Source organism: Paroedura picta, chromosome 13 (genome assembly GCF_049243985.1).
Source record: "Paroedura picta isolate Pp20150507F chromosome 13, Ppicta_v3.0, whole genome shotgun sequence".
In the NCBI taxonomy this organism is placed as follows: domain Eukaryota; kingdom Metazoa; phylum Chordata; class Lepidosauria; order Squamata; family Gekkonidae; genus Paroedura; species Paroedura picta.
In genome coordinates, this window is record NC_135381.1 from 16,042,302 (window position 1) to 16,070,227 (window position 27,926).

Genomic DNA, 27,926 nt, shown 5'->3' on the forward strand with positions numbered 1-27,926 from the left:
GGCACACGCGCCGCGTTCTTCACAACACCATGAATGTGGGCATGGCCGGCTGCTGCAAGAACATCTGCTGCGGGTCGCGGGCGCTGCGCGCAGCAGCCTCGGCTGGGCTCCTGAGGCGCTGTCCGCTCTCCACCGCGACGGCCCCGAAGCCGGCTGTTGCCGCACCTGCCGCGCCGCAATCGCCTTCCCCGTTGGCCGCGGTGCCCTCGCAAGATGCGCCCCGCGCCCAGAAGTTGCCGCCGCCGCCGCCCGTGGACTTCGCCGACACGCGGGAGGCGTTCCGCAGCAAGACGAGCGGCGAGCTGGCCCGCGGGCTCCTGGTGCTGGCGCTTTGCTCGGCGGATCCGCTGGTGGAACGCGCCCTGCAGGTGAGCCGAGCCGAAGCGGGCTGCCCCCCGAAGGAGGCAGCTCGGCGCAGCGAGGGAGGACCTGGGCGCGCCTGCCTTTGTCTGCCGCCTGCTCGGTCCTTCCCTTAGCCGGCTTCGCAACTGTCGGAGGCGGCTGAAAGCTTCCCGCGAAGGCGCTGTCCGTCCCGGGGACCCTGCACTTCCTCTGTCCCCAGCGCCCTATGGGTCCTCCACTGGGTCAGAGCAGCGTAATCCCACTGTCTAAACTTTTCTTCTTCCACTACTGGCCACCCTTTTCTCCCTCTCCTCACTTTTATTTCAGCCTCCCTTTGTTTCCTTGAGTCCTGTCTCCCTTCTATCTATTTCTGTGCTTCTTATTAGTGAATTGTCCAGGGTGCTCTCAGCTGGAGGCAACTGGTGGGTGTGGGTTTTCCAGGGTGTGTGGCTGTGATCTGGTAGTTTGGGTCCCTAAAATCACCAGGTTGCAGCCACAAAGCCCAGAAAACTCACAACACCCAGGTGTTATCCGTCACTTATACATTTGTAAACCCCTTCTCCGTGGGAATCCAAAGCAGCTTACCATATCATCCATTTTTGTCCCGGCAACGATTCCAGGTTGCTGTGGGCATCTTGCAAGCCTCCATGGCTGAGTAAGGATTCAAGGAGCTCCTCCTGACCCTATCCTGGAGCAGTAGCCCCTGCAGGGTGTTGTCTCTCCCTTCTGCCAAGAGGAGTGGGGTGGGATGACGTGTAGCGTTTTCTGGCATGAGCTGAATGAATAAGTGCTTGCTCAGATGGCTTTTTTTAGTACCTGTTCAATCACAAGTGCTGGATGGAACTTCCATCTTAAGGGTATAGGGATGCTTTTGAGTACCTGGGACACACTCTGGGTGCTGTCACCTTTGTGCCTTGCTTGGGAGCTTCCTGGAGGCCTGTGGGTGCCTCTTGCAGGAACATGGGCAGTCGGTCCTTTTGAGGTATGTTTTGGTGAGCGCTGTTTCCATGGCAGAGATGACCTTGGAAATTACCTTTGTATTGAAGCTGCTAGAGCAAAGACTTTACAGCCTCATGAGAAAAATAATACAATCAGAGCCCAGCGGCACCTTTAAGACCAACAAAGTTTTATTCAAGGCATGAGCTTTCGAGTGCAAGCACTCTTCCTCAGACTAAGAACTCCCTACATGACAATCCAGCCTCATGAGACCTTAGGATGCAGGATAATGGTCCCACCCAAAAAGTACACAAAGAATGTGATGCCTCTAGCTCAGGGGTAGTCAAACTGCGGCCCTCCAGATGTCCATGGAGGACATCTGGAGGGCCGCTGGCGAATGCTGGCAGGGGCTCCTGGGAATTGTAGTCCATGGACATCTGGAGGGCCGCAGTTTGACTACCCCCGCCTAGCTAATAAAGAACAGAGAATCTAAATATGGTTGGGGTAATAAGTTCATAACAATATCAACACAAAGCACCCGATGCCTTCCACTTTACCAGCACATTTCTTCCTGTACAGTTAAGCAGAGAAGTACTCAAGACAGCAGTAACAGGGGAGACAGAGAAAGTGCCTCCTTCCATGAACTTATGAGAGGGAAAAGAGAAAACCTCACCCTTTTAAGTCGCTCCAGGCCCTTTCTCCGTGAGCCTGCTTTTATAAGTGATGGTTATGAAATGAGGGGGGGGGGCTGTCTTCTCCTCAACAGATTGCAGTCCCTGGAAGGATCTCTAGAAAAGGAGGCGGCCCAGCTAAAGGCCAAGAGGGAAATTGTGGTACTCTTCATACCTCTGTTTCTGTCTTGCAGCTGATGAACCTCACCCGGAAGCTGCTGGGCCAGCGGCTCTTCGAGAAGCTGATGAAAATGACTTTCTACGGGCAGTTTGTGGCGGGGGAGGACAGAGAAGACATCAAGCCTCTTATCCAGCACAACCTTGCATATGGCGTGGGCTCCGTGCTGGACTACAGTGTGGAGGAGGACCTGACCACAGAGGAAGCGGAGAAGAAGGAACTGGAGTAAGCATGCTCAGACTGTTTTCCTTGCAGCTGGGGCGTGCGGTTCCAGCGGCTGCATTGTCTCAGACGCCAGCGTGTCCTGCTTGCTGCTTTGCATGAGAGGAGGATGGCTGAGGTGCTGAACTAGGCGGTTGCATCAAGCCTGGCTTTTGCATCACTTCTGAATGGCTGGCTGATTATGCCGTCAGCCCCAGACCTGAGTAGAGAGGCAGCTGTAAGTGGGAGAGGCCAAAAGGCCACACCGATGCTAGAAAAACCTCTAGGGTTTCCTAATGGGCAAGTTAGCTTGGTTATGCCCAATAGGTATGCAGGCCGTTCCCTCCCCTCTGTGCTTATCAGAAGTAGCTTGGAATAAAGGACAGAGGTGTTGACATTGCTGGCTGGTATATGGCATTGCGTCACTGCCCATTCAAGGCAGCTTAAAACAGGACAACACTGGCCTTTAGTGAAGGGGAAGGTCTTATTTCAGGGTTTTTTAGCCCAAACCAGCCTGAATGTTAAGATTGGGGGTGTCTGCTGAGGATGCAAGGACTGTCCCAAAGGTCACTATTCAGCCCTGCACAAAGGCTAATTCTGATCTTGCCCTTCTGTGACCTCTTCCCAGGGTGTTGTTTTATTTGTCATCACGTCCTTTCAAACTAACCTTTCCCGTTTCAGAAGACAGCCTGGAAAGCAGAGGGAGCAATGCACATTCTCACTAGTATTTTTCATCTTCCGTTCTGGGACTTGGGCACCCAGTGCACATTTAATAATTTTAAGCTTGTCGCCACCTGCACCCCCAAAACCAGGAGTGCTGGACTCTGAATGAGCCATGGGGAGTCATCAGGATTCATGTGTGTAGCACTTGAACTGGTTCACACACTGGTTCACACACTTGGAAAGGGGAACCGGAAACTGGTCACCTTTCTGTGCCTTTGCATGACACCTGCATCACTTTCGAGGGAGTTCCTTGTAGGCCCGTAGAGGCTCAGCGTTCTTGCCCATGGCTGCATTCTCCAGTTGTCTGGCTGTTGCCATAGTTTGCAGCTATTCTGGCTTGTCCGCACAGGATAATCCAGGAATGAATTATGGCAGCAGTTCACTGCCTAGCAAGATCTGAATGCAGCTGAAGTCCCTAGCAAAGGGGCCTTGCTTCTGACTGCAGTAGGCAATGACAGCTGTCCTTTATTAAAGGGAAAGGCTTAGAAGCCACTTGCTACCAAAACTGTTCTGTTAAGTTCTCTGAGGAGCATACCCCAACTGTTTTTTTTTGTAAAAGCTGTGCAAATGGCCTCTTCCCTAAACTTCAGTTCCCTGCTGTGGTTTCAGGGATGCTTTATCATGGAGTTGTGACATGGTGCTTCACTTTAGGTTCAGCATTTCCCCCCCAACTAGCAGAAGTTCCCCAAGGACTCAGGCGGAGTGTTCCCGTGTCCCTGCTGATTGAAACCCCTTTAACTAGAGGCATTGCATTGATCCCCGGGCCTTGGCAAGAAATTTGTTCTGCCCCTGACCTATGTGATCCTTCCCGTATTTCACTGTCTTCATGCAGTGGGGGCTTGCCAACAAATGCAGCTGCTTGAGGCATAGACACAGGAGAAACATATGATTTCCAATGTGAAAGTGAAATTGCAGGGGGCAGGTGTCAAATTGCCCGCCTGCAGCTGTGGGCTGGAAGTCAGGAACTTATCTTTCGACACAGGCTGGATTTTTCCTCTTTGCTCAGTACACAGTGTACAACTCGCCACTTCCAAGGAAGAAAAACGAGCTGACGGGCAGCATGATTGGCTACGAGAAATCCTGTTTCCTTCCTCCTGATTGGTTGCTAGAGAGGCAGAGCCCTTATGCAAGCAGCAGAGCTGGCAGAAGAATGTGCAGCTCTGTACAAGCCAAAACTGGGCACCCCAGGAAGGGGACTTCTCAGGGGAGCGGCCTGGGGTTGCCTCGTTCTGCTTCCTGCACTGCTGCCCCTCTCTGTGCAACCTCTTTCTACCCTGGATATAGATTCAAGTGGGTAGCTGTGTTGTTCTGAAGTAGCAAAACAGTTTATTCCACGTGTAAACTTTTATGTGCACAGCACCCTTCCTCCTCACACTTGGTTTTGTCTGACAAAGCATACTATGCATGCAAAGGCTTACACCTTGATTAACATTTAGCTGGTCTAATTTCACACTGATTAGAAATGCTGTTTTGAACAGTGGAGGGTTTTACTTGCCTGGTGTCATCAGTTCTCGATAAACTTTTCTCCTTTCTGAGCGAATCACTTAATGTGGTCATGCTGAGGCTTGCACAGGAAGAGCTGTAGAGCCTTCTGTCTGAGGTGATCTACATCGGCCACCCTTTAAAGGAAAAAAGCTGTTTTTTCATATTCCACTTTTTACTGCCCAAAGGAGTCTCAAAGTGGCTTTCAATTGCCTACCGTTCCTCTCTCTCTACAACAGACACCCAGTGAGGCTGGGAGAGCTCTGAGAGAACTGTCATTGTCCCAAGGTCACCCAGCAGACTACATGTGGAGGAGCAGGGAATCAAACTCGGGTCTCCAGATTAGAGTCCACCAGTCCTTAACCACTACACTACACTGTCGTAATGACAGCTACCTGGTATCACTTTCAATATAAAACCTCATTAGTATGCCTGGGGTGAAAGAGAGAAAGAGACTGCAGTTTTGTCCTTAGCCAAGAGAACTCAGGCCATAAACCAGGGTGGCCGGTTAACAAACTTTCCTGATGTGGGCAGAATGAGCACCATTGAAAACTGCACCTTTGCCCGCAGCGATCCCGATAAAGGATTTTCTTGCATTGCTGCAAGGCAAAAACAGACCCACTTCATATTCCGAGGCGCTCACAGCTGGCCTCCCCTGCCCCGGCCACTACCAGCTCTACTTTGTTCTTCAGCTCAGCCAGCACTTGTAATCCATGTCACAGGATTTCTTGTGAGAATTGAACGGATCTAATTTCTGCACAGCTCTCGTATTGCAAGCCGCTACTCGTGAGTTGCTTTTGGCGCCTGGCTGATCTCTTGTCCAGTAAGCTAACCCGGAATAGAAGCTTCATTGCAGTCCTTTGTGATATACAAAGATTCCTGCATTTTAAAAAGTAATGCATGGGAGTGAAGAATTTTATATATTCCTCATTTAGGCTAGTTTTCTGCATGCAGGGAGAGCATCACATATACACAATACCAGAAGGTCATACAAAGACATACAAGTCTTATTCCATGTAGGCACTCACTCCATGATTCACACATCGGTCCTCTGGAATCTATGAAGCTTCCGCTGGTCCCTGTTCTTGGTTCGCCTGCATAGCATGCCCAGGTCATGAGAGGTGAGGTGGTGTGTACCCGTGAAGTAACCCTGTGACTTACTAGGGTGTTTCTGTCCCTTCCAGCTCCTGTACCTCTGAATTTGAGAAGGAGACGGGCAGTAAGTAAAAGACCTTTCTGGACAGCTATTTCCTAGCTCCTGTCCTTCCATTCTTTTCCCACCATTGATCACCTTGCCTTCAGTCTCTGCCACAGCAGCATGTAAAGTGGAGCAGGCCTTTCTAGCATTCCCTCTGAAGCACACCAGCTGTGTGAAGGGGCTAGGCTGTGATCCACGCCGTGAGCTGACTCACCAAGTATGATGACCAGTCTTGTGAACTCTGCTCTCTCAAGCAGTGTTAATTTTGGCAGCAGGTGATATGCCACAGCCAGGGCTGGAGTAGGTATGATGAGGCCTTGAAGCTGTGCCAATACAAAGAATGCTTCTAACAAAAAAGTGGTGAAAATAGAAGCATGAACTCTTATTTTGACATACGAAGAAACTTGTCAAACGCATCCATTTCATGCAGCATGGTCTGTCTGGAAATATTGTAGCAGACAAACTATAAGAAAGTATGAATATGTTTTTACAGAAACTTTTAAATACAAATGGGAAAGAAGTTACACAAACTCCTGCAGAACGCTGGCTTCTATTCTTGTATCTCCTTTCTCTGTTATCAGAGATGATAAGGACCATCAATAAATGAGCTGTATTTATCAGCTATAGCCAACGCAACTGTGGCTTGTAGTTCCCAACAGGCAAAGTTGTTTAAATGCTGCCATCAGGCTTAAAAAATAATTTGAGCACTGTCCAGCATTTTGTAGAGGTAGTGAAAAATATGTGTATTTGGCTCACAATGGCAAAAATAAAATTGCATTATGCAGCAATTAACTTAAGTGCCAGCCAGTAAGATTAAGTTTCAGTTAATATCCATCATGTGGAACATATGTAGCATACTTATTCTTCCTCTAAATATCTTTGTCTTTGTGCCATGCTGGCTATATCATGAGATTCATCCTCAGCATGTACTAAGGTTCATTTTGCAGATGTTGCCTAGAAGGTAATCTAGCAACGTTTTGGCCATGCTTTTACCATAATAGCTTAATTCAAGTGTAATTGAAAAGTGTTTAATGCATAAAGCATATTATGCACCTTCCACTAATGACTGATGAATGTGTGACAAATTAAACAATCTTGCCTTAAATCATCCTGAACTGATCCTCTCGATTCTGTACCGATAGGGCCGATTCTGTCTTCTGAAAGTTTTATGGAATTGACATGACTTTGCACGGAGTTTTGCCAAGTCTAGAAGCTCTGTGGTATTTGTCCTGAAGTATGCTTATGGTGCCATCCGAAGCGATTACACCAAAAAAACCCCACTGACTTCAATGGACTTATAAGGCCCTGCTTAGGATAGTGTCATTAGTCACTGGCTTAGGTCTAAACTGAAAGTCATAGAAAGGTGAAGCTCGGGTTGCCTGCTCTAGGTTGGAGGTGGAGGCTGAGGATGGGGGCTTGGGAGGGGAGAGATTTCAATGGGGTTTACGCTATAGAGTCCTCCTTCCAAAAAGGCCATTTTTCCCAGGTGAACAAATCTGTCCCCTGAGATCACTTGTAAAGCAAGTGATCTCCAGCCACCAGCTGGGGGCTGGCAACTGTAGGTGAGGCTACTGGTTGTTGTTGTTGCTGTTGTCATGGTGGTTAAGGGAAGTGAAAGCAGGAGTAATTCTTCCTAGCAACTGAGTGATTTCCCAGAATAGTTGCTTTCACTTTGCCTTCTGTGGAAAAACAGCTCGGCAGATTCATGCCATGCCTTGACTCTTCCGTATCTCAGCCTCCCCTTTCAAAATTCCCCAGTAAAACATTCTTTGACAGATCTTCCTGGTTAAGTGGGCTGATGGTCCTGTTGAAATGAACATTTAGTCTTTAAGGCATCACTGTATTTTTTGTATTATACTTTTCTGTGAACTTTCAGTTTAGGCAAGCTTTGGGGCTTGGCCAGTGCCTAAGCATCTTACATCAAGGGAGATTGTTTACCCAACATGCAATTTGTTCTAACCACTGTACCAGCAGAGTAGATTCTGGCAATGGAGGAGAGCCAGACCTATTACTATTATTCTAACCAACATGGGGGACCAAGACATTACCCTGGAGTGGCTGCAGTCCTTCCTCCAAGTTCAGGGGTGGAGGCTGGTGGTAGGGGAGAGTACCTCCCAGGGATACACCCTGACCTATGGGTCCCACAGAGGACAATTCCTTCCCCGATGTTCAGAATCTACACGCACCCCCTCACCCAGCTAATCCAGAGTTTCAGTCTAGAGTATCATCAATATGCTGATGACACCCAGCTCTGTCTGTTAATGGGTGGTCATCCATCTACCCACACACAATGTGCTGATCAGCTGCCTGGAGGCTGTGGTAGATTGGCTCAACTTCAACTGAAGTTGAATCCAGCTAAGATGGGTTAAGATCCAGTTAACAGACTCCAGAGGAGGCACCACAACTTCCAGCTAACAACTTTGACCGCTGACAAGAGCCTGAGTGTGATCCTGGACTTGTTATCATTGGAGGTCCAAGTCACAAATGCTGCCCACCAAGCTTTCTACCACCTTTGCCAGGGGCAGAATCCCCTAGCACCCCACCTTATCTGCTCCTGACCTGGTCACCGTGATCCATGCAACAATCACCTCTAGATTAGACTTCTGTATTGCTCTACATGATATTTCCATATCAGATACAAAGGTAGAAGAGTGATTGGGATGTGAGTATCCTGCATAAAGTAGATGAGCAATTGGGATGTGAGTGTCCTGCATAGTGCAGGGGGTTGGACTAGATGACCCATGAGGTCCCTTCCAACTCTATGATTCTATTCAACTGGTCCAGAATGCAGAAAAGACAGAATGCAGTTCCTTATAGGAACCAGGTGGAGAGAGCACATTGAGGTTCAAGGTGCTAGTACTTATCTTTAAGGCCCTAAAACAACCCTACTCTGGAGCTTTCATAAGCCCCCAAAGCCCAAAGTAGGACTGGTTTTGGTAGGTAAGGGGAGGGGGGGCAACGTGCTTGGGAAGCTATTGTAGAGCAACTTTATATAGGCCTCCTTGCTTTACTTTTCCCCACAGAGCAAAGAGAAAAGCAGTACAGTGCGCATCGTGGGTTTGGTGATCGACGGGCTGGTGTCATCAGCGCCCGCACCTACTTCTATGCAGATGAAGCCAAGTGTGACCACCACATGGACACCTTTCTGCAGTGCATAGAAGCTTCAGGTAGGCATTGCGTTGTACATGGGAACCTTCTACGTCAGTTCCTCCCAAATCTTTACACACAGAGTCCTGCCAGCTAGTGAAGGGGCCTTCTGCTATCGAGCTCACTAGTAGGTATCCCATGAAGAGCATCAGATTCAACCTTTGTCATTTTCAGCAAATGGGAAAAGACCAAGACTGTGGAGGTCTGCTACCAATAAGAGTTAATGCTGGATAGAATGACCAGTTGTCCAGCTGTATGAGCAGAAGCTTCATATACTCAACCCACCCCTTTCTAATAACCAGAGTAGTAGACTAGTATGTTGGAATCCCCTGGGTTCAAACTCCTGTGCCACTTAGGGTCAAGTCATTTGTTACAAAATTCTCATTGCCACGAAGACTTGATCATATTTATTATTATTTATTATTATTTATATTAGTTGACTGCCACCCCCAGACCAGCCAGCTCATGTGTGTCTTTCAAATCATGCGGGGGCCTAGTTTGGGTCATGACCATGCTGCATGTGGAGAAGGATTTCACATGCACCTGCACGGTTTTCCTTTAATCATGTTAGCTCTTTTTCCACACGGACCACAGTTCTAATCCAGTCTGGCCCTTCCGCACCAGTCTCGGAAGAACAAAACGCCTGCTCTGTACATGATCCAAAGGCCCCAAGAACTTCGTAATGTCACGAATTGCAATGTGCAAATTGGTTAAAATAAAGGGGGATAAGATTTCATATGGGATAAACAAATAAGAACAGTGTCATGTCGCCTGTGGGGTCTCACAGCCCTTCTGAGGAAAGGGATGAACTGTGTTTAATCTTCTCTTTGCAGCTGGCAGCTCAAAAGACGGCTTCTCTGCTATTAAACTTACTGCATTGGGAAGGCCTCAGTTCTTGGTAAGTAAAATGCAAGCTGTTGACTTGCTCCCCTGTCTATCCAATGTGATTAGGTTTGGCAAGCCAGTGGGATCACAGCTATAGCCGAGGAAAGCCCGAACCCATCAGATCTCAGAAGCTAAGCAGGGCCAACCCTGGCTAGTATTTGTACGAGAGACCTCCAAGCAGAACTAGGGGTCATCACACGGAGACAGGCAATGGCAAACTACCTCCAAACATCCCTGGCTGCCAGACAATTTGCAGATCTCCTGGCTCCACTACACACCCCATATGACAAAATAAATAAATAATGCCTTGAGAATCTTCTTTTCCTGGAAGGCTTATTGAGCCCACCTTCTTTGTTGCTTTCTGTAAGTTGAGCTTCCCCATTTTGAGCGGTCTTGCCCACACTCTGGAAATGAATGTCTGCTGTCTTCGTATTTGATGCCAGTTTGTTGATATTGGGTTGTGTGAAGTTTGTGAAGCTGGTGTTAATGGGGTGGGGTGAATATAGTGATTGGGATTTTAGGGGAAAGCTGATTTCAGCAGAAACGTGACATGAGGGAGTGCTAGTATGGTGTTGTGGTCACCGAATCCAACTAGGATCTAGGAAGCCCAAGTTTATGCAACTGAGTGGTGTAGAAGAACTCTTTCACACATAAGGTAAAGGTAAAGGTATCTGCCCTTGGGGTGACGCCCTCTAGCGTGTCTGACCCTTGGGGTGACGCCCTCTAGCGTTTTCATGGCAGACTCAATACGGGGTAGTTTGCCAGTGCCTTCCCCAGTCATTACCGTTTTACCCCCCAGCAAGCTGGGTACTCATTTTACCGACCTCGGAAGGATGGAAGGCTGAATCAACCTTGAGCCAGCTGCTGGGATTGAACTCCCAGCCTCATGGGCAGAGCTTTCAGACTGCATGTCTGCTGCCTTACCACTCTGTGCCACAAGAGGCTCTTACCTTTCACACATATAAATACTCAAATTTGGGATCAGTCATTGAAATGAGCAGCTGGCAATGAGTTCAGCTTAGGCAAAAATCCTGTTTCACATAACAAACTGTAGAATTGACAGCTACAAGTGATTGGTGACCTTCAATGAGGGGATAGACAAAATGCATGCTGGGAATGTTTTGTCATGGAAAGGCAATATGTATTAGAATGAGAGTTGACCTGTGAGATGGAAGATGGCTATTGGCTTCATACCCTGGTTGGTGGGATTCCCAGAAGCTCATGGCTGGCAAGCAGTGTGCTCAACTGAGTTGGCAGGCTGTTAATCTCACCTAGTAGGGCATTTCTCATGTTCTTATGCCTGAGCCATCTGCCTTATATGACCCTTGCCATCTGCCCTATATGACCCTGCCCTACATGACCCTTGCCTGTGCAGAGCCTGCCTGATAACAAGGGCTTGTGCTCTCCATGTCTCCAGCTGCAGTTCTCAGAGGTGTTGGTGAAGTGGCGGAGGTTCTTCCACCAGATGGCTGCAGAGCAGGGCCAGGGGGGTCTTGCAGCCCTAGAGACCAAGCTGGAGGTGAAGAAGCTGCAGGTGAGTCTAACTCTGCCTTTTTCCCCAGTAGGAGAGACTCCTTGGGAGCACCAGAAGACAAAAATTGTTCTATTTTTGCACTTTGGCCTGCTCACAAGAAACTTGATTGTGGACAGTGTTTTTTGTTATACTGCAGGCATTTAAAATTTGGCACAGTTTAGATTCGGCAGTAAACTATTTGGGCATCACCTGAACACCAGTATCCTTGGATCAGCTTAGACTGTGCAGGGGGGGGATTCAGACCGCCCACCCCCACATAGCCTGACAGCCAGTTAATCCAGGGAAAGTCTCCAGCAGTCCCTTTTGTTTCCTTCCCCTTGGAGGTGATTAGTGGGGGCAGGCAGGCAGTTCAGTTTAAGTGGCTGGTAGCCATTCAGGGCTCTCTTTCACTCCCTCCCCCTTCAAGTGAAAAGGGGAAGCAGTCCGTTTCACTCCCTTTTAAATGTCTCCCATACAGATTCCTATGAAGCTACAGAGCACAGGCTCCCAGCAGCTTCAGTTAGGTCTGTGGGGGAGGCATTTAAAGACCCTGCCAAACAGCTGATCCTGAAGCTCAGCTGTTTGGTAGGCTCTTCCTCCCCTCCCCAACCCTTCCCAACCTGCAGAGAACGGGCTCTGCAGTCTGGGGGGAGGCATTTACAAAGCCCACCAAACAGCTGAGCCTCAGAATCAGCTATATGGCAGGCTCTTTCTCAATCAGCCAAATCTTGAATCAGTTAAATCAAGCTCAAATCAATTCAGGCTACTCCAATTCAGCTGATTTAAACTGATGGGATGTGTGATTTGGCTTAGATAAGCCTGAAAGGTATTCAAATCAGCATGGATTCAAATATTTGGGGGCTTATCTGTGCTGAATAACCCATCCCCAGTCCTGATCATGATGTTTGGTTATTAAATACAAAACATGGAGTCATTTCATATTAAAGTGCTTGAGATTAGAGTCTTTTTCTGTTTCAAATGGCTCCAATATATCTGCCAGTTATGCTAATTGCCTCTTATTAGCAGTCCAATCCATTAATTGCAATATACATCTAATAATCCACTTCTACTAAAACTACTTGTTGCAGATGTTAAGTTTTACTGTCAATTACTACAGCAGCTGCACAGTTCTTTAAATTCTCCCTATGTAAATTCTGATAAAGATGACTACATGTTCCAGCTCTTATAACATTACTGAATCCTCTAAACAAAGTCTCTAAATCTAATCAAATGGATGAGTTTAACTGCCTGTGGATCACTGCAGGCTCTTCCCAACTACATTTGTAAATTCACTTCTTCCCTATCCTCCCACTCATTGGCTAGCTGCTACTAGGCATCCTGAAGATCCCTTTTATGAGCATTAGAGATTAAATAATGCACATATCTCAACAGGGTGCTCATAATGAAGGTTAAATCATCTAATTTATAGCAACGGTAGGTTTGACTAGTGATTTCCAGAAACTCTAAGTTTAGTTACAGTTCCTTGAGATCACAGTGTCAAAGTCAGGTTCTTCAGCTTGGTTTAGTGGTTAGGAGAACCAACTTGGTGTAGTGGTTAGGAGCACGGACTTTTAATCTGACGAGCAGAGTTTGATTCCCCACTCCCCCACATGCAGCCAACCGAGTGACCTTGGGCTCACCACAGCACTGATGAAGCTGTTCTGACTAGAAGTAATATCAGGGCTCTCTCAGCCTCACCTCCCTCACAGGGTGCCGGTTTTGGGGAGAGGAAGGGAAGGCAATTGGAAGCCGCTTTGAGACTCCTTCGGGTAGAGAAAAGCGGCATATAAGAACCAACTCTTCTTCTTTTCTTCATAACACTGGTTTCAATCTGGTATCAACCAGCAGCCATTGACACATTTACCTCCTTTATAACAGCCAGCTACCACTTCTCTGAACCAGTTTCTCTCTGCTCTTTTGATTTCTTTCTCTTTCCTTTTCTTTTAACTCAGTGTGCGTTAAGAAAGCATTCGTGTTGGGTAAGAATTCCCTTAATTGAAGGAAGTTCCTGGTCACTCATATGACACCCAGTTTCTGTTGACGTGCTCTTAGGAACAGAGTCGCAGAATGTCAGTGGAAATTACGGCAATGAGGGAGGTCTCCTCCCTTTCATTAAACTGCCGTGGGTATTGTAAATCTATCCCTTATCTGCAATAATACTTTTTGTAAAAAAAAAAAAAAAAGCTGCTTTCCTAGATGCTTGTTCTGCCATTTCATTGCAAAAAGCAGGACTAATGGGCAAGATGCTCACAGTAAGCCTGTTCTTAATGTCCCCCAAGCTTATCAAAACTGTTTTAATATATGGATAGGGGTTATGTATTATGCATGCAGTTACTCGTCTTATATCAACAGATTGCGGCGATACCTCCATGGCTGCTTCTACATGGCTGCTTCCCCCCTCCTCCTTGTAGGGGCTGAGGTTGTATCCACGCAACATCCTGCCACTTCTGAGCAAGAGCTTTCCTGATTGACCTAGATCAACGGAAATCTTCTTCTGACCCAATTCAGGGGAACTGCAAGGAAGCTATGGGCAAAGCCTCACCTACAAGTATGGTGGGGCAGGTCTTCATACCTTCAAAATGGCAACATCCAGTTCTGCATTTTGCCCCTTTCAGCCTTTTAATAGTGTTTTCAACTTTCTGTGCCTGTCAGTTGGACAGCTTTGCACTGTAGCTCTGCTACAGGGGGGAGCTTGGACATACAGACATGGCTGAAGCAAGGGAAGATGGAGATGAGGTGTGAGTGGTGGAGGGGCAGGACGTGCCATCTTCCCCATCCTGTTTGCTGCTGGTTATTCATCCAGGGTGTCTGTGGAAGGAAGTTTTTGTGCTTGACTTCCCCTAGTTTGGGGGTGGGGGTATCAGTTTTCGGTAGCTACCAGTTCAGGTAAACAGGGTACTAATAAACTACCCTCGCTTAATTTTGATGTGAAAATGTTTACTAGCTTCCCTAGATTTCTTCTCCAGTTTGGTGTAGTGGTTAAGGGTGGTGGATTCTAATCCGGAGAACTGGGCTTGATTCCCTACTTCCTCACATGCAGCCAGCCGGGTGACCTTGAGCTAGTCACAGTCTTGTTAGGTGTTCTCAAAGCGTAGTTCTGTCAGAGCTCTCCCAGCCTCCACCTACCTCGCAGGGTGTCTGTTGGAAGGAAAGCCACTTTGAGATTCCTTTGGGAAGTGAAAATCAGGTATAAAAACCAATTCTTATTCTTTGTATTTAAACATGTTCTGGAGCATAAATAGGAAGGTTTAAAAACTGTGGTGGGAAAAATCATTTTAACTGTTGCCTAATTGATAACTTCCTTCTTCGCTACCTGATCATTAATCTTTTTAATGAGTGGAGTATAACATTTAATAGTGCCTCTATTTGAAGACTATTTATGCTTAATCTCCCCACCCTCCAGCTCAATCATGCAAAAATTGTCAGTTGCCTCTTGGGTTTGTAGTTTAATGTTTAATACTAAAAAATCACATTTTACTTCCATTTAATGTATAGCCATAATTTACAGGACATAATTTTTATAACTTGTAATAAGGCTTCAACTGAATTTACTAGGTCTAGCAGCACTGAAGTAATATCCTCTGCATGTATTGTCAGTTTAGTTTGTTCAAGGGCTTTAACATTCTTGATCTGTTGGTTTGTTTTTAATCACTAGAGCTAAAACTAGTTAAAAACTGGAGCTAGAGTGGTGTGGTGGTTATAAGCAGCGGCCTGTAATCTGGCAAGCTGGGTTTGATTCCCCACTCCTCCTCCACATGCAGCCAGCTGGGTGACCTTGGGCCAGTTACACTCCTGTTAGAGCTGTTCTCACAGAACAGTTCTGTCACAGCTCTATCAGTCCCACCAACCTCATAGGGTGTCTGTTGTGGGGAGAGGAAAGGAAAGGCGATCTTAAGCTTTGAGAAAAGTGGGATATAAAAACCTTCTGAATCTTCTATTCAAACACCGCTGCTGTGGATGAAGAGCATCCTTGAGGCCCCCATTGCAAATACGTTCCTTCTTTCAAATGGTGATGAAGATGAACATACAGAAGGGAAATCAAACTCTTTAAAAAATTATTTCCAAAGCTAATATGTGGGGAGAAGAAAGGAAAGGCAATTGTAAGCCGCTTTGTGACTCCTTCTGGTAGAGAAAAGCAGCATATAAGAACAAACTTTTCTTCTTCTAAAATAAGGAACATCTGTTAATTGTTTTTTATATATGCCCAGAGATGTTGAAGTGTTTGGAATATCCCAAATAAGAAACCAACCTGGTTTGCTGCTGTATTCTCCACCCTCACCCCCCCCCCTATTTGCATTAAAACCTTGTGTGCCTCTTCTCTTGATCAGCTTGAGTTACTTGAAGAATGAGAATTATGTTGCCGGCCATGTTGTCAGCCTCATTTTATCTGGGTTTACAGAGCCATAAAGCAGTTTATCTTAATGCGAAATGTCTTGAACAATGAGATCTTTCTCTTTTTTTACCTTTGTGTGTTCTCTGCTCTCCCCTTTCCCTTCCGCCTGTTTGCAAGGCATTTGTTCTGTTTGAATTTTCAAAGCAACAGTGTTTCATAAATGTTAGGCATCTGTAATCTTTTACATCTGTCCAAACTTTTCAACTTGATTGTCCCAACTGCTGGATTTATGCCGTGTATACTTCTTTAAAAATAATAGCACAGCCTGGTTTTTAAAAATAGCCCTTGTTGGCTGGTTTTCCTCTCATTGGTTGTTCTGCCATGTTGAGTGAAGCTAAATTTATAAACTCTCTGTTATCATGGCTTTCGCTCCCCCATATAGTTGTAACTCTGAATTTGGAGGAGGGAGGTGAAGTTTCAGGCCTGGCTTCTATTTATGTTGTATTTATGTTGATGACTAGCAGATCCTGATGTTGTCTCAGAAGTCTGTGAGGGAGGAAGATGATGGAAAAATTAAAGCAGAGCCTGATTGAGACACCTCTAAATCCATGTTGCAAGGACCAAGGATTTTTTTGGGGGGTGGGATTTCTGTACCGAGCTTGTCCCTCTCGAGAGCCTGCAGAGTTTCTGGGACCCTTTCTGCACCTGGAATTCGGCTCGTCCTGTTGCAGAGCTAATTCCTGCTCCCGGATGACATCAGCACTGGTCCAAGGCCTGGCAAGATGCAGGCCCTCAGTCGGGCTACAACAAGGGAGTGCGGATTTCCACATTCCCTTGCCACGAGCCGACCAAGGGCCTACGATGTACCAGGCCTGGGACCATCCTGGACCGGCACCACCATCATCCAGAAGCTGGAATTAGCCCCACAACTTGGCAAGTGCTAGGCTGGGCTGAATTCCAGGTGCAAAGAAGGTTTGAGTGAATGCCTGCTTCCTCTGGATGAAAAGGGAGCATCCTGCTGTAATACAAGGTTCCATGCCGATTTCTTTCATCTCTGCTAGGAGGCACTGGCCAAGCTGGGAGTCGCCACCAAGGCAGAGAGCCAGCACTGGTTCACCGGTGAGATGCTGGGCGAATCTGGGTGAGTGTGGTGGCCAGAGGGCACGGTGGTCTTTGGTAACAGGTTGTCTGCTTTGGGCGAAAGGAAAAATCCCCACATTTTGGTTCAGGGGCTTTTTACAGTTCAGGTTTCCAGCTTCCTCTGACTTCAGGAGAAGCTGAAAATGCAATGCCTGAGAGAGAAAGAAGGCAGGCTGATGTGTTTGGGAATGGGCTCCTGATCATCTGGTAGCTTCTTATTTTCCCCACAGGAACTTAAACCCTGCACCGCCAGTGATGGGGAGCTTGCTACCCCCAGGTTAGCTCCACTTCCCTGAGCTGGACACTGCAGCTTAGTGTGGGAGACCCTCTGTGAGACTAGGTGAGGGAATGATTTTCGAAGACGCATACTCCAGGCCAGCCACTGAAAAGGCCACCTTTTCTCTCTCCCCCACCCCTAGGACAGTGGACCTGCTGGACTGGAACAGCTTGATTGATAACCGCACTGAGATTTCCAGACTGCTGCTCATTCCCGATGTAAAAGTAAGTCACCAGGCCTGCTAGAAGGTTCTTAGGAACAGGCTTTGCAGATAACCATAATGATAATAATATTAGCCAAAGGAACTGCTACCCTTCCCCTACCCTGGTCCTCTTTTAACCAGACCCCAGCGTATTGCTGTTGCTTTGGTGACCCGTGCCAAGCTCATCAGCTGCTTTGGCCAGGCATTGGTGGGGTCAGTCTGCAAATTTGTTTTCTCCTTTATCGCTTGCTGTTCTGATGCCACCTCCCCAGTGTTGTGCTGCTTCTCTTTAAAGACTGTCTTATAAGACACTGCTCCTTTTTTTGGTGGGTTGGAGCTCTCTTCCCAAAGCTGCTGTCTGTGCTCCCCCACCCCAGCCTCAAAAGGCTCCAGTGGTACAGTCCCAAGCCCTTGGGCTTCATATGCAAGTTGAAAGGAGAGCCAGTGCCCTAGCCTCTGTTGTGCCCGGGGACAGGAAGAGGAAGTGGGAGCCAAGTATCCAGGGCTCTCCCCTGATGGACTGGGTCTGGAACTGGGGCAGCCTGAGTTCAGAGTGGTTTTGCTCGCTCACTGGCTTTGGGTCTTCCCTGTGCAGGAAACTCTTCTCTCGCTACAAGGGCTAGGAAGCTCTTCAACTAGAGACCTCAATGTCTTCTTCTCTGGTTGCAGACAGGGCAGCTGGAGCCCTTGCTGTCTCGCTTCACGGAGGAGGAGGAGATGCAAATGAAACGGATGCTGCAGAGGATGGATGTCCTGGCCAAGGTGAGATCTCAGGAGTGGCATTTCCCCTGTTTCTGGAGCACAGCCGCTGCTGTGGAGGAACACGGCTCTGGTGCCCAATAATGGAGGTGGATGTCCAATAAAGCTATCCTTGGGGGGTCCTTGACTGGATTGGCTCTGCCATACCCAGGGTCAGGAAAGTTTTATCTTTTCCCAGCAACCAAGAAGGCTTGAGAAACAAAAATATGTCAAATATACATTTCATTGCACAGTGCTAAACTAGGTCTATTGAAAACAATACATTCACATTGTAGTATAAGAAATCCAGAACCCCTTTGGGTCATTCATACAGTATCCAAAAATATGCCACAGATTTAAAAAAATGACCTTTAATGTAATGACTGAACTGAAAGGGCCTGCCCTAAGGCACGATTTAACATATTTCTCTCAAATGTAGCGAAAGGTTGATTTTTTAGAAATTCCCTTAGGAAAGATGGTGCTTTCATGGATGCAGAGTGCCAGATCCTCTGGCCCACATACTGTTTGACTGTGTAACATTCTCAAAATATCGCCAGCCCCCTTTGGAATATTTCAAGAAATATAAATTGGCGTAAATAAGAAACTTGCTGCAAGCGAGATGTTGAATGATGAGAATTCAACCCATATTGTGAGGGTAGCAACATTTCCATTAGAAGTTTCTAGAGAATTATTTTGTATATGAGCCAAGTACTGAACAGATAATTCAGAGATGTGGTTGATTTAAAAGCTGGAACTCTGAATAGTGTTATCTCTATATGTAAATTATATTTACATTAATTTTATTTATATAATTTATATAATATAAATTATTTCATGTAAATTTATATAATCTACATTAAATTATATAAATGAAAATTATCCAATGTCATAGTTATAATGTTCCATGTAAATTTATGTAGTGTTCCATGTAAACTGCCCGGAGCTGCAAAGAATGGACAGTATAAAAATCCAGATAGATAGATAGATAGATAGATAGATAGATAGATAGATAGATAGATAGATAGATAGATAGATAGATAGATAGATAGATAGATAGATAGATAGATAGATAGATAGATAGATAGATAGATAGATAGATAGATAGATAGATAGATACGTAAAAATAAAATGTATATTTCACTGTTTTACTATTGAATCTAGTAATCATGCCAATAAAGGTATTCTGATCTGATCTTGCAAACTATTATTCAGACCTAGAATTCCTCTGTTGTGTAGATTTAGTTGTCATGAAAAATTGCTGTGGAAGGCTGTCCTCTGCCATGAACTTCTCAAGTGGCTGCTGGGTGGGTGGGTGGGAGCAGATTCCAACAGCCTTTGGGCCATGATGACCCAGTTTGCCTTCTCCCCTCCAGAAAGCTCTAGAGGTGGGTGTGAGACTGATGGTGGATGCAGAGCAGTCCTACTTCCAGCCGGCCATCAGCCGCCTCACCCTGGAGATGCAGCGCAGGTTCAATCGGCAGAGAGCAGCCATCTTCAACACCTACCAGTGCTACCTGAAGGTGAGACGGTGAGGATGGAGACCAGGCCAGCCCAGATGAATGTGCTACTCAGTCTTCCCAAGTCCAGGCACTGTTGTGCAAGGGATGCTAAAGGGAACCTCTTGAGATTGCCCACAGGGACTGGGCATCTCTGGCAATCTGTATGTGGGTGTTGCACCCCTAAAGAAATGGTGCTTCTAATATCAATGGGAAGCCCCTAGATACAAGGAAGGCAGCATAACCATTTTGGCTGCCAGAATTTCAGGGCAAAAGCTAAATGTAGACAGATGTAAGTCACTTGCAGAGAAGGTTGGAGAGCCCCAGAAGGTTGATGTGGACTCCTCTTTGGCTCCCAATTAGGCACCATCTTCCTGCAAGAATTGGCACACCACCTTTCAGCTTTTGCCTTGCTTCGGCTTTCCTAAACCTGCTTTGGCGAGGCCTTTTTTGAAAAGACTGTTGCCGAAGACTGCTCATGCCAGTGGGGATGGGAAGGTGTGGATTTTTTTTCAGATTTCACCCACTTGAGGGTACTTTTGCCTCGGTTCCCTGCAGCCCTGAAGGGTTTCTTGTGGCTTTGGGTATGTGTGTGTTTGTTTTTAATTGTAATGCAACATAAAAGGAAAACGACAACAATGCCAGGAGAAGTTGAAGGCAGCAGGGAAAGAGGAAGGCTCAACTTGAGATGGATTGAGCCACAAAGGAAGCCTTGACCCTCCCTTTGCAAGACCTGAACAAGGCTTTTAATTACATTGGGGGGACATTAATTAATGGGGTCATCCTAAGTCAGAAGTAACTTGACAGCACTTGAACACACAGCACAATATAGCCCTTCTTTTTAAGCCTAAAAAGGCTATCCGTTAGCGGAGAGGGTGGGGAATGGCAGCCACAGGGAGCTGAGGGCAGCTTGGTCCACTAGAAAGAAAACCACACCATGATTTAAAACCAGCTGCTTTCCTAATGAGATTTTGTGCTTTATAGTCTGACGGCACTCTTCCTCAGGCTGAATGCTGAGCAAAAAACAACTGGAGAGAGATTCCAGGGCACAGCATTCATTTCCAGCTTCAATTTCAGTCACAACATGATAGCATGGATGATTGTGTGGTCTGATAGTCTGGAACTGACTTGCGGCTGATTTTTATTGCAAAATACATTGGCAGCTGAAGAACTTGTATTGGCAGGTCACTGGGGGAAAGTCAATGTTGACTTCTACAGGGCAGCTAAAGCCTGGGCTAGAGCCAGCGTGGAGGAGTTAACTGGACAGCAGTGTGATGTGAGGAATGGACCATTCTTTCTGTAGAGCATGCTGGGAAATCAGCCCTCCTTACTCCGTTGGAACGCTCTATGTCATAGCATAAAACTGAAAATGCATCTTGTTTATAGGGAAAAGAAGGGTTTCAGCAGATGGCAGTAGAACCTAGGTTTTCAAAGCTGACTTAGAAAGTTTCCTGTCGAGAGATATAAACACAGTGCAAACCTGCCATCCTTTGTGGGCAGGGGAGTGAATGCAGAAGTCCCCCAATGTCCGAATTTGTGGTCCCTTGGAGGAAGGCAGAGAGCCACGGGAAAGGTCAAGATGAGAACCCTTCCACAACTGACAAACGTACCTTAAAACACGGGTAGTCAACCTGTGGCCCTCCAGATGTCCGTGGACTACAATTCCCATGAGCTAGCATTTTCCGGCAGGGGCTCATGGGAATTGTAGTCCATGGACATCTGGAGGACCACAGGTTGACTACCCCTGCCTTAAAAGAATAAAGTGTCCCTTTTAGCAGCCTTAAGTAGGAGGACAACAGCAGCTCTTGGTAGCTGCTGGCCAGTTGTGCCTTGGATTAGGTACCTTTTGGCCTTTTCCTCACTGCAGCAGCCAACCTGCTCTGCCTTTTTTCCCCCTCTCGGAGCAGGAAGCCTTTGATAACGTGACTGTGGATGTGGAGCTCTCTCGTCGGGAAGACTGGCACTTTGGAGCCAAACTGGTGAGAGGTGCCTACATGGATCAGGAGCGCAGCAGGGCAGCTGAATTGGGCTATGAGGACCCCATCAACCCAGCCTACCAGGAGACCAGTGAGATGTACCATAGGTAAGTGGGCAGGTGGCTTGGAACCTTAGAGGGGTAACAGGAAAGGCAGGTTAGCCCCAGGCAGTTAGTTCCTTTAGCCTCATGCTCCTGCCTTTCCATGCCCTGCAGGTGCTTGGACTACATCCTGGAGGAGATCAAGCTCCACCGGAGGGCCAGTGTGATGGTGGCCTCCCACAACGAAGACACAGTCAAGTTCACGATTCGCAGGTACTCAGCAGCAGGTGAATCGTTCCCTGCTGTGGCAGAAGGGAGCTGTTGAAGCCTGGGAGACGACCTCAGAGTGTGTTTGAGTGTAATCGGGCATGCTGTAGTGGGCAAGGTGGGAAGGCACCTAGGTTGCTTCAGGGGGATCTAAATGGTTTTTCCTGGCACCCTAGGATGGCAGAACTCGGCATCCATCCCTCTGAGAACAAGATCTCCTTCGGGCAGCTCCTGGGCATGTGTGACCAAATCACCTTCCCTCTAGGTAAGTTTCTGCCTAGGCTGCAGGGATGCATAATGTTGAACCCAAGTCCCCACCCTCCTTTGGTCTACCCCCTCTGCTGCTTCTGCAGCTCATGTTGGGGTGTTGGATCCAAAAGGAGCCTATTGCAATATGGTCTGTGTGAGGCTGCCCTTGAGGGCAACCCAGGAACTGCAACTGGTCCAGACGCAGACGCTCGGCTGCTGTCAGGAGCCATCCACAAGGGAACATCCACTGTCCATTTTGAAACAGCTTCATTGGCTTGCCAGTCTTTTTCCAAGGTCAACTCACAGAGCTGGTTGTCACCTTTAAAGCCCTTCCTGACCTAGGATACCCTATCTCTGTGTCCTCTCTGTGTTGACTGGGAGACAAGTCCTGCTTGGGACCACATGATGCCTGCCTGTCCTAGGTGGGGCTCAGGGGTTTGCAGCCTGCACAACTCACTGTTTAAAGGAGAAGGATTTACACTGACAGTTCCACTCCTAGAACTCCTGGTGCTGCATCTCCTTTGGGCCTTCGTTTTCTCCCCCCGATTCCAAGGCGAGAACCTGCACATGGTTAACTTGAGCTGTTGGGAAAAACGGTGCAATAAAACAGAGGGAGTGATAAGACTTGCTTTTCCTGAAGTTCTCTTTGCTGTTATCCCGAGGGTTGCTCTTTCTCAAGTCTGGCCAGCATTCCTTTATGTCTGGCATCCTCTCCTTGCAAAAATGCAGCACGCCCAAAGGGAGTTCCCAAAGGGTGTGCTCACCCGTTCTCTCCAGGAGCATTTTGAGAGCGTGAATTCACGGCCCCTTTGTCCTTGTTTTTTGCCTCTAGGCCAAGCTGGCTTCCCGGTCTACAAATACGTTCCTTACGGGGCTGTGAACGAAGTGTTGCCTTACCTGTCCAGGAGAGCCCAGGAGAATCGAGGCTTCATGACGAGAGCCAAGCAGGAGCGGCACCTCCTGTGGGCCGAGCTCAAGAGACGACTTCTCTCAGGCACCCTCTTCTACAGACCAAGCCCACCCTAACTTGCCTTCAAGTGCCAGCTTCTGGAGTACAGTAGAACGTCTTGGCCAGCTGCTGAGGAGACCCGATGCTCTTGGTCGTGCCTGCTGCTAGTGTCCAATCCGGAACACTTTCCTTGCTGGCACATGTGTATATAGTACCTTCCGAGAATCTCCTTCTCTTTTGTGCTGCAACCGTGTGGACCTGCTTCCTGCTACTTGAGACCGTTGTGAGCTTTTATGTCCAGTAGGTTTTCCCTTTACAAGCACAGGGGAGTTGGTTTTATACTTCTTACTGTCTTGGACTCGGCCATCCCCATCATAAATAAAAAACATGTTACAAACTTTTGGGCCTTTTTGAGCTACAATACCCACAGCTGACTGATGTTCAGCAAAGGAGTTTAAAGGGAAATAACTGGGAGAAGGATTCCGCCCACAGCTCGGCCCCTGAAGGGCCATGCCTGGGAGCACAGAATGGGAGCTGGCTAGCCTTTCTGCCACAGGCTTCCAAAACACCCCCAGGCAAGCAAGAGGAGGAAAATCACAGGCCTGCTTCCTAAGCACTAGGGAAGGCCAAGGCACTCCTTGCAGTCGCTGGAACCCCTCCCTATTAGCAGCATGTTTCACGTCCTGCAATACTCCAGCTTTTTTTGTTTCAAATTGCTTACGAATGTTTTCAAGCAAAAAAAAACAAAACAGTTATATTGGCTTGAGGATAGCATAACAGGTACTCTGTGTGTTCTTGAGTCTCTCAGCCTTCTGACTCTTGTATCTTGCAAGAGTCAGGAGGAGGACAGCTGGGCCATACATGGTCCTCTGTCTCGTCTCCCCCCAGTGCAGCCCTCCCTTATCTGTCAGACTGTTCGAGGGACATAAAAAAGATGCTTTTCTGGGCTGGCACTACCTTCCCTGTTTCTTTTCGTACATGCAGCCTGCATAGGTTTCTCCTACCAAGGCCATGCAAAGGATCTGTTCTGCAGGGATTTGGAGTTGCGGTGAAATGTTGCAACTGCATGGGTTAGGTGAGTTACCTTTTCCTCCCTTCCCCTGTCCTGCCCTTCATACCTCTAAGGTGCAGGAAGCATGACCTGGGCTTGGAGCAGGATTACCCTTTGGACATCGATGTCCTACAAATATTAGTTGTTCTCAAGGGAGCTATGTGATTGATCCTATATAAGTGATCCCATCAGGGACACAAAGCAAGATAACAGCAAGCGGTGAGCAATTGTTTTCCCTTTGTGCCGTCATGTGAATGAGTCTGCAGTGGCAAGCAAATAATAATAAAATCTAGCTGGGGTTACGGTCAGTGGGGGGCAACACAGACGGGGAATCTCTCCATTCTGGTTCGGCCGACACTTACAATGCATGTCCAGGAGGTGGCGCCCGCAAGCTATAGTGCCCATAGCTGAAAGATGTTCAGCAAGATATCCACACTTAAATCTTCTGCCTTGAAAAAAGAGCCACAGTGGAGCAGGGAAGCAAAGCAGCTGGTATGTAAGCTATTCTGGTAGGACTGCCTCCTGCAGGAGCTGAGGTCAGGCAGTAGCCAGGCCCCTAAGACCAGTAAAAAATGCCTGCCAGTGTCTCTCTCCACACAGTGCAGAGAGACCCAAAAGGACAGAAGGAAAGGGAGAATAGCCCCTGTCTCTGCTGCACGGCTGCTGAATGAGACCTTTTGCTCACGTGCCAGCCCTGCTCGTGCTTTCAAAGCTTCTTAATCTGGCAGCGGCTGTTTTTTTTTTCTTTGATTATGTTGGCATTTAGTTTAGCACTGATAGGAGTGTGATTTTCAACAGCTGTCCCCCTCCCCTTAGCTCCCAGTACTGGAAATAAAAGACACAACCAGATGCTCCCTGAGGGGAAATTGGGGGGGGGGGGTTGTTCAGCTTGAAAGTTTCTATGTTGAGTGCAACCATTTGGCTTAATAGCCAAACCAGGAACATAAAATGGAATTTGGGAAGAAGCAGGAAGGAAAGTCAAATACAAGACAGCTCTCCCCTCCCGGCAAATAAAGGGCCTTCCTTTGAATCATAGGTCATCAGATTGGCCTATTTTTAATGCAGGGCTTCTGTGTCACATAGGAAATGTTTTCAAAGCTCAGCAGTTGCTTCAAAAAAGGGACAGAAGTATCTTCTCACTTGGGACGAAAGGGCACTGCCAGATTTCTAAAATGAGAGGTGGTCAGAAGTGGCTTTGTACTGGAAGTGAAGGAATTTGCTCTCTTCTCCTTCTTCAGAGGGGGACAATGCAGAGTCAGAGAAATAGATACATCAGGATTATGAGCATCCTTCCTTTCTCCTGCTCTGATGCCCTTTGATATGTAGATTGCTACTCCCAGGGTGTTTTCCTTCTGGATGCCACCTTCTCCCCCCTCCCTCGCTTCTCCATCTCAGCACCATGAGGGTAGGGCATGCCTTCTGCAGCTCTGTGATCTATCCTAAGTAGTTAGACTAGAATTCTACCCTGTACGGAATGGGAATTCCTCATAATAAAGGACTTGTACTTAAAAAGAGGTCAGTGAAATGAGTACCCAGCTTGCTGGGGGGGTAAACGGTAATGACTGGGGAAGGCACTGGCAAATCACCCTATGTTGAGTCTGCCATGAAAACGCTAGAGGGCATCACCCCAAGGGTGAGACATGACCCGGTGCTTGCACAGGGGATACCTTTACCTTACTAAAAAAGAGCTGGTTTTGTACCCTGATTTTGACCATTCAAAGGAGTCTCAAAGTGGCTTATAATTGTCTTCCCTTCCTCTCCCTACCAGAAGAAAGGGAGATTGCAGAAATGCAAGTTATTACAATTCTCAAAACAATTACATACCCTGGACTCAACAAGGACATAGGTTTTTTATCTCACTGTGCATGCTAACCTTGTTTAACTCGTGTATCCACATTCCGCACAATTTATTTTAATTGGGACTATGTGACTATTAGTAATATATAATGTAATCTTGAATTTAACTCTCTGGCCCCAGGACAAGATAGCTGCCAGCTCAGCTTCTTCTTGTAGGAATGTTTCACATTTGTATGGAGATCGATAGGGCCAGCAGCAAATGGTGGGGTGGAAGCCGTTGATCACTGACATACAGTTTTATTTCTCCTATGTTTTTGTGAACTACAACTGAATTCGAAGGGACTGATTGGCTGTTTTAGCAAAGAATTGTCCTATGGCTGTATTTGGATGTTGTGACACAGTTTACTAATATAACTGGATTAACTTTTGCTTTGTATTCCCACTGTCATAATGGTCAATTCATAGTCTGAGGAAGAGTGCTTGCACTCGAAAGCTCATGCCATGAATAAATCTTTGTTGGGCTTAAAGGTGCCACTGGACTCTGATTTTGTTTTGTTGTTCTCCCCACCAGAGACATCCTGTGAGGTAGGTAAGACAGAGCTTAAGAGAGCTGTGACTAGCACAAAGTCACCCAGCTGGCTGCATGTAGAGGAGTGGGGAGCCAAATCCGGTATTCCAGATTAGATAGGGGCATTCTTAACCATGGGCTGGCTCAAGCAGAGCTATCTTAAACTCAATCCCTCAAATGCAGAGGTCCTGCAGGTTTGGTAGGAATAGTCCCAGTGAGGATGAGTGACTTCCCAGCCTGGATGGAGCGCAACTATCACTGGCACACTCAGCCAGGGACCTGGGTGTGACCTTTGACACACACACCCCTCTATGGAGGAACAGGCCACAAGAGTAGCACAGCTGGCATTCTTCCACCTGTGCCAACCTAAGCTGCTAGCACCCTACCTGGCCACAGTGATCCAAGCAAGAGTCACCTCTAGGCTGGATTTCTGCAACTTGCTGTAAATGGGCCTATCCTTATCCCTAATCTGCAAGCTACAGCTGGTACAGAACATGCAGCCAAGGAACACCTTGGAGGGCCCACATCCGGTCTACACTCCAGCTGCTGTACTGACTACCGGTTGAATTCTGGATCAGACTTAAGGTCCTGGTAAGCACCTTTTAGGCCATACACAGTCTGGGCTCTGTGTACTTGAGGGACCACCTCTCTGCTTATGCCCCCCAAAGAGCTCTACACTGCTCGGGCACCAACAAGCTGGTGATCCCTGGCCCCAAAGAGGCAGAACCAGGGCCTTCTCTGTCCTGGCCCCCACCTGGCAGAATGAGCTCCCAGATGAGATCAGGGCCCTGCGGGAACTAAATCAGTTCCACAGGGCCTGCAAAATGGAGCTTTCCCACCAAGTCTTTGGCTGAGGCCAGTGGAGCAACACCAGCTCAGAAGCCCCTCCCAGTCACCAGCTATGCCTAACAGAAGAGAACACAGGGCAACGCCTGATCCAGCCATGCATAAAATGGAAGAACACTCGGTTTAGCAGCCAATGGTGTACACTGTCCATTAAGAGGTTAAATTGCTGTTAAGTTTGGAATGGGTATATGCCAAAACAGTTGATATATTCTGTACTGTTATGTTCAAAGTGTTACAAGTTCAAACTGTTATTGTGTCCTGCATACTATGAGCTGCAAACTCATATTTTATTGTAAACTGCCCTGAGCTGTAAGGAGGGTGGTATAGAAATGGAATAAATAAAGTATACCAGGTTGGTGAGATTCCATGTGTGCCTTTGTTGCTTAGCAGCACAGACTTGGTAGATTCTGCTGGAAGGTAAAAACCAAAGTGAGCTGAGAAGAGCTCAAAAAATCACTGCCATCTGAAGGAGAGTTGGTCTCCCCTGCCCAAAGGAGTCTCAAAGCAGCTTTCAATCATTTCCCCTTCCTCTCCCCAAAACAGACAAGTGGGGCTAAGAGGGCTCTGATAGGACTGCTCTGTGAGAACAGCACTAACAACACTGTGACAAGCCCAAGGCCACCCAACTGGCTGCCTATGGAGAAGTGGGGAATCAAACCCAGTTCGCCAGATTATAAGCCATGGCTCTTAACCATGGTTGAATAACTCCAACTGCGATCA

At 47.3% G+C, this 27,926-nt stretch overlaps 1 protein-coding gene across 1 annotated transcript; it reads left to right on the forward strand.

The window, feature by feature from the left end:
* PRODH (proline dehydrogenase 1) lies at positions 1-27,568 on the forward strand. The gene is made up of 14 exons (XM_077307741.1): positions 1-368; positions 2,144-2,352; positions 5,718-5,752; positions 8,755-8,898; positions 9,712-9,776; positions 11,181-11,297; positions 16,671-16,750; positions 17,169-17,250; positions 17,898-17,990; positions 19,340-19,486; positions 21,370-21,545; positions 21,654-21,752; positions 21,923-22,011; positions 22,828-27,568. Exons 1-14 carry the CDS (start codon positions 30-32, stop codon positions 23,019-23,021), a joined length of 1,869 nt encoding a protein of 622 aa, XP_077163856.1. The 5' UTR covers positions 1-29; the 3' UTR covers positions 23,022-27,568.
* Positions 27,569-27,926: the final 358 nt, after the last annotated feature.

Coding starts and splice junctions, on each gene's coding strand:
- PRODH (XM_077307741.1), top strand. CDS start 30: ATGAATGTGGGCATGGCCGGCTGCTGCAAGAACATCTGCTGCGGGTCG. Junction 2,353..5,717: donor GCGGAGAAGAAGGAACTGGA/GTAAGCATGCTC, acceptor TGTCCCTTCCAG/CTCCTGTACCTCTGAATTTG. Junction 5,753..8,754: donor ATTTGAGAAGGAGACGGGCA/GTAAGTAAAAGA, acceptor TTTTCCCCACAG/AGCAAAGAGAAAAGCAGTAC.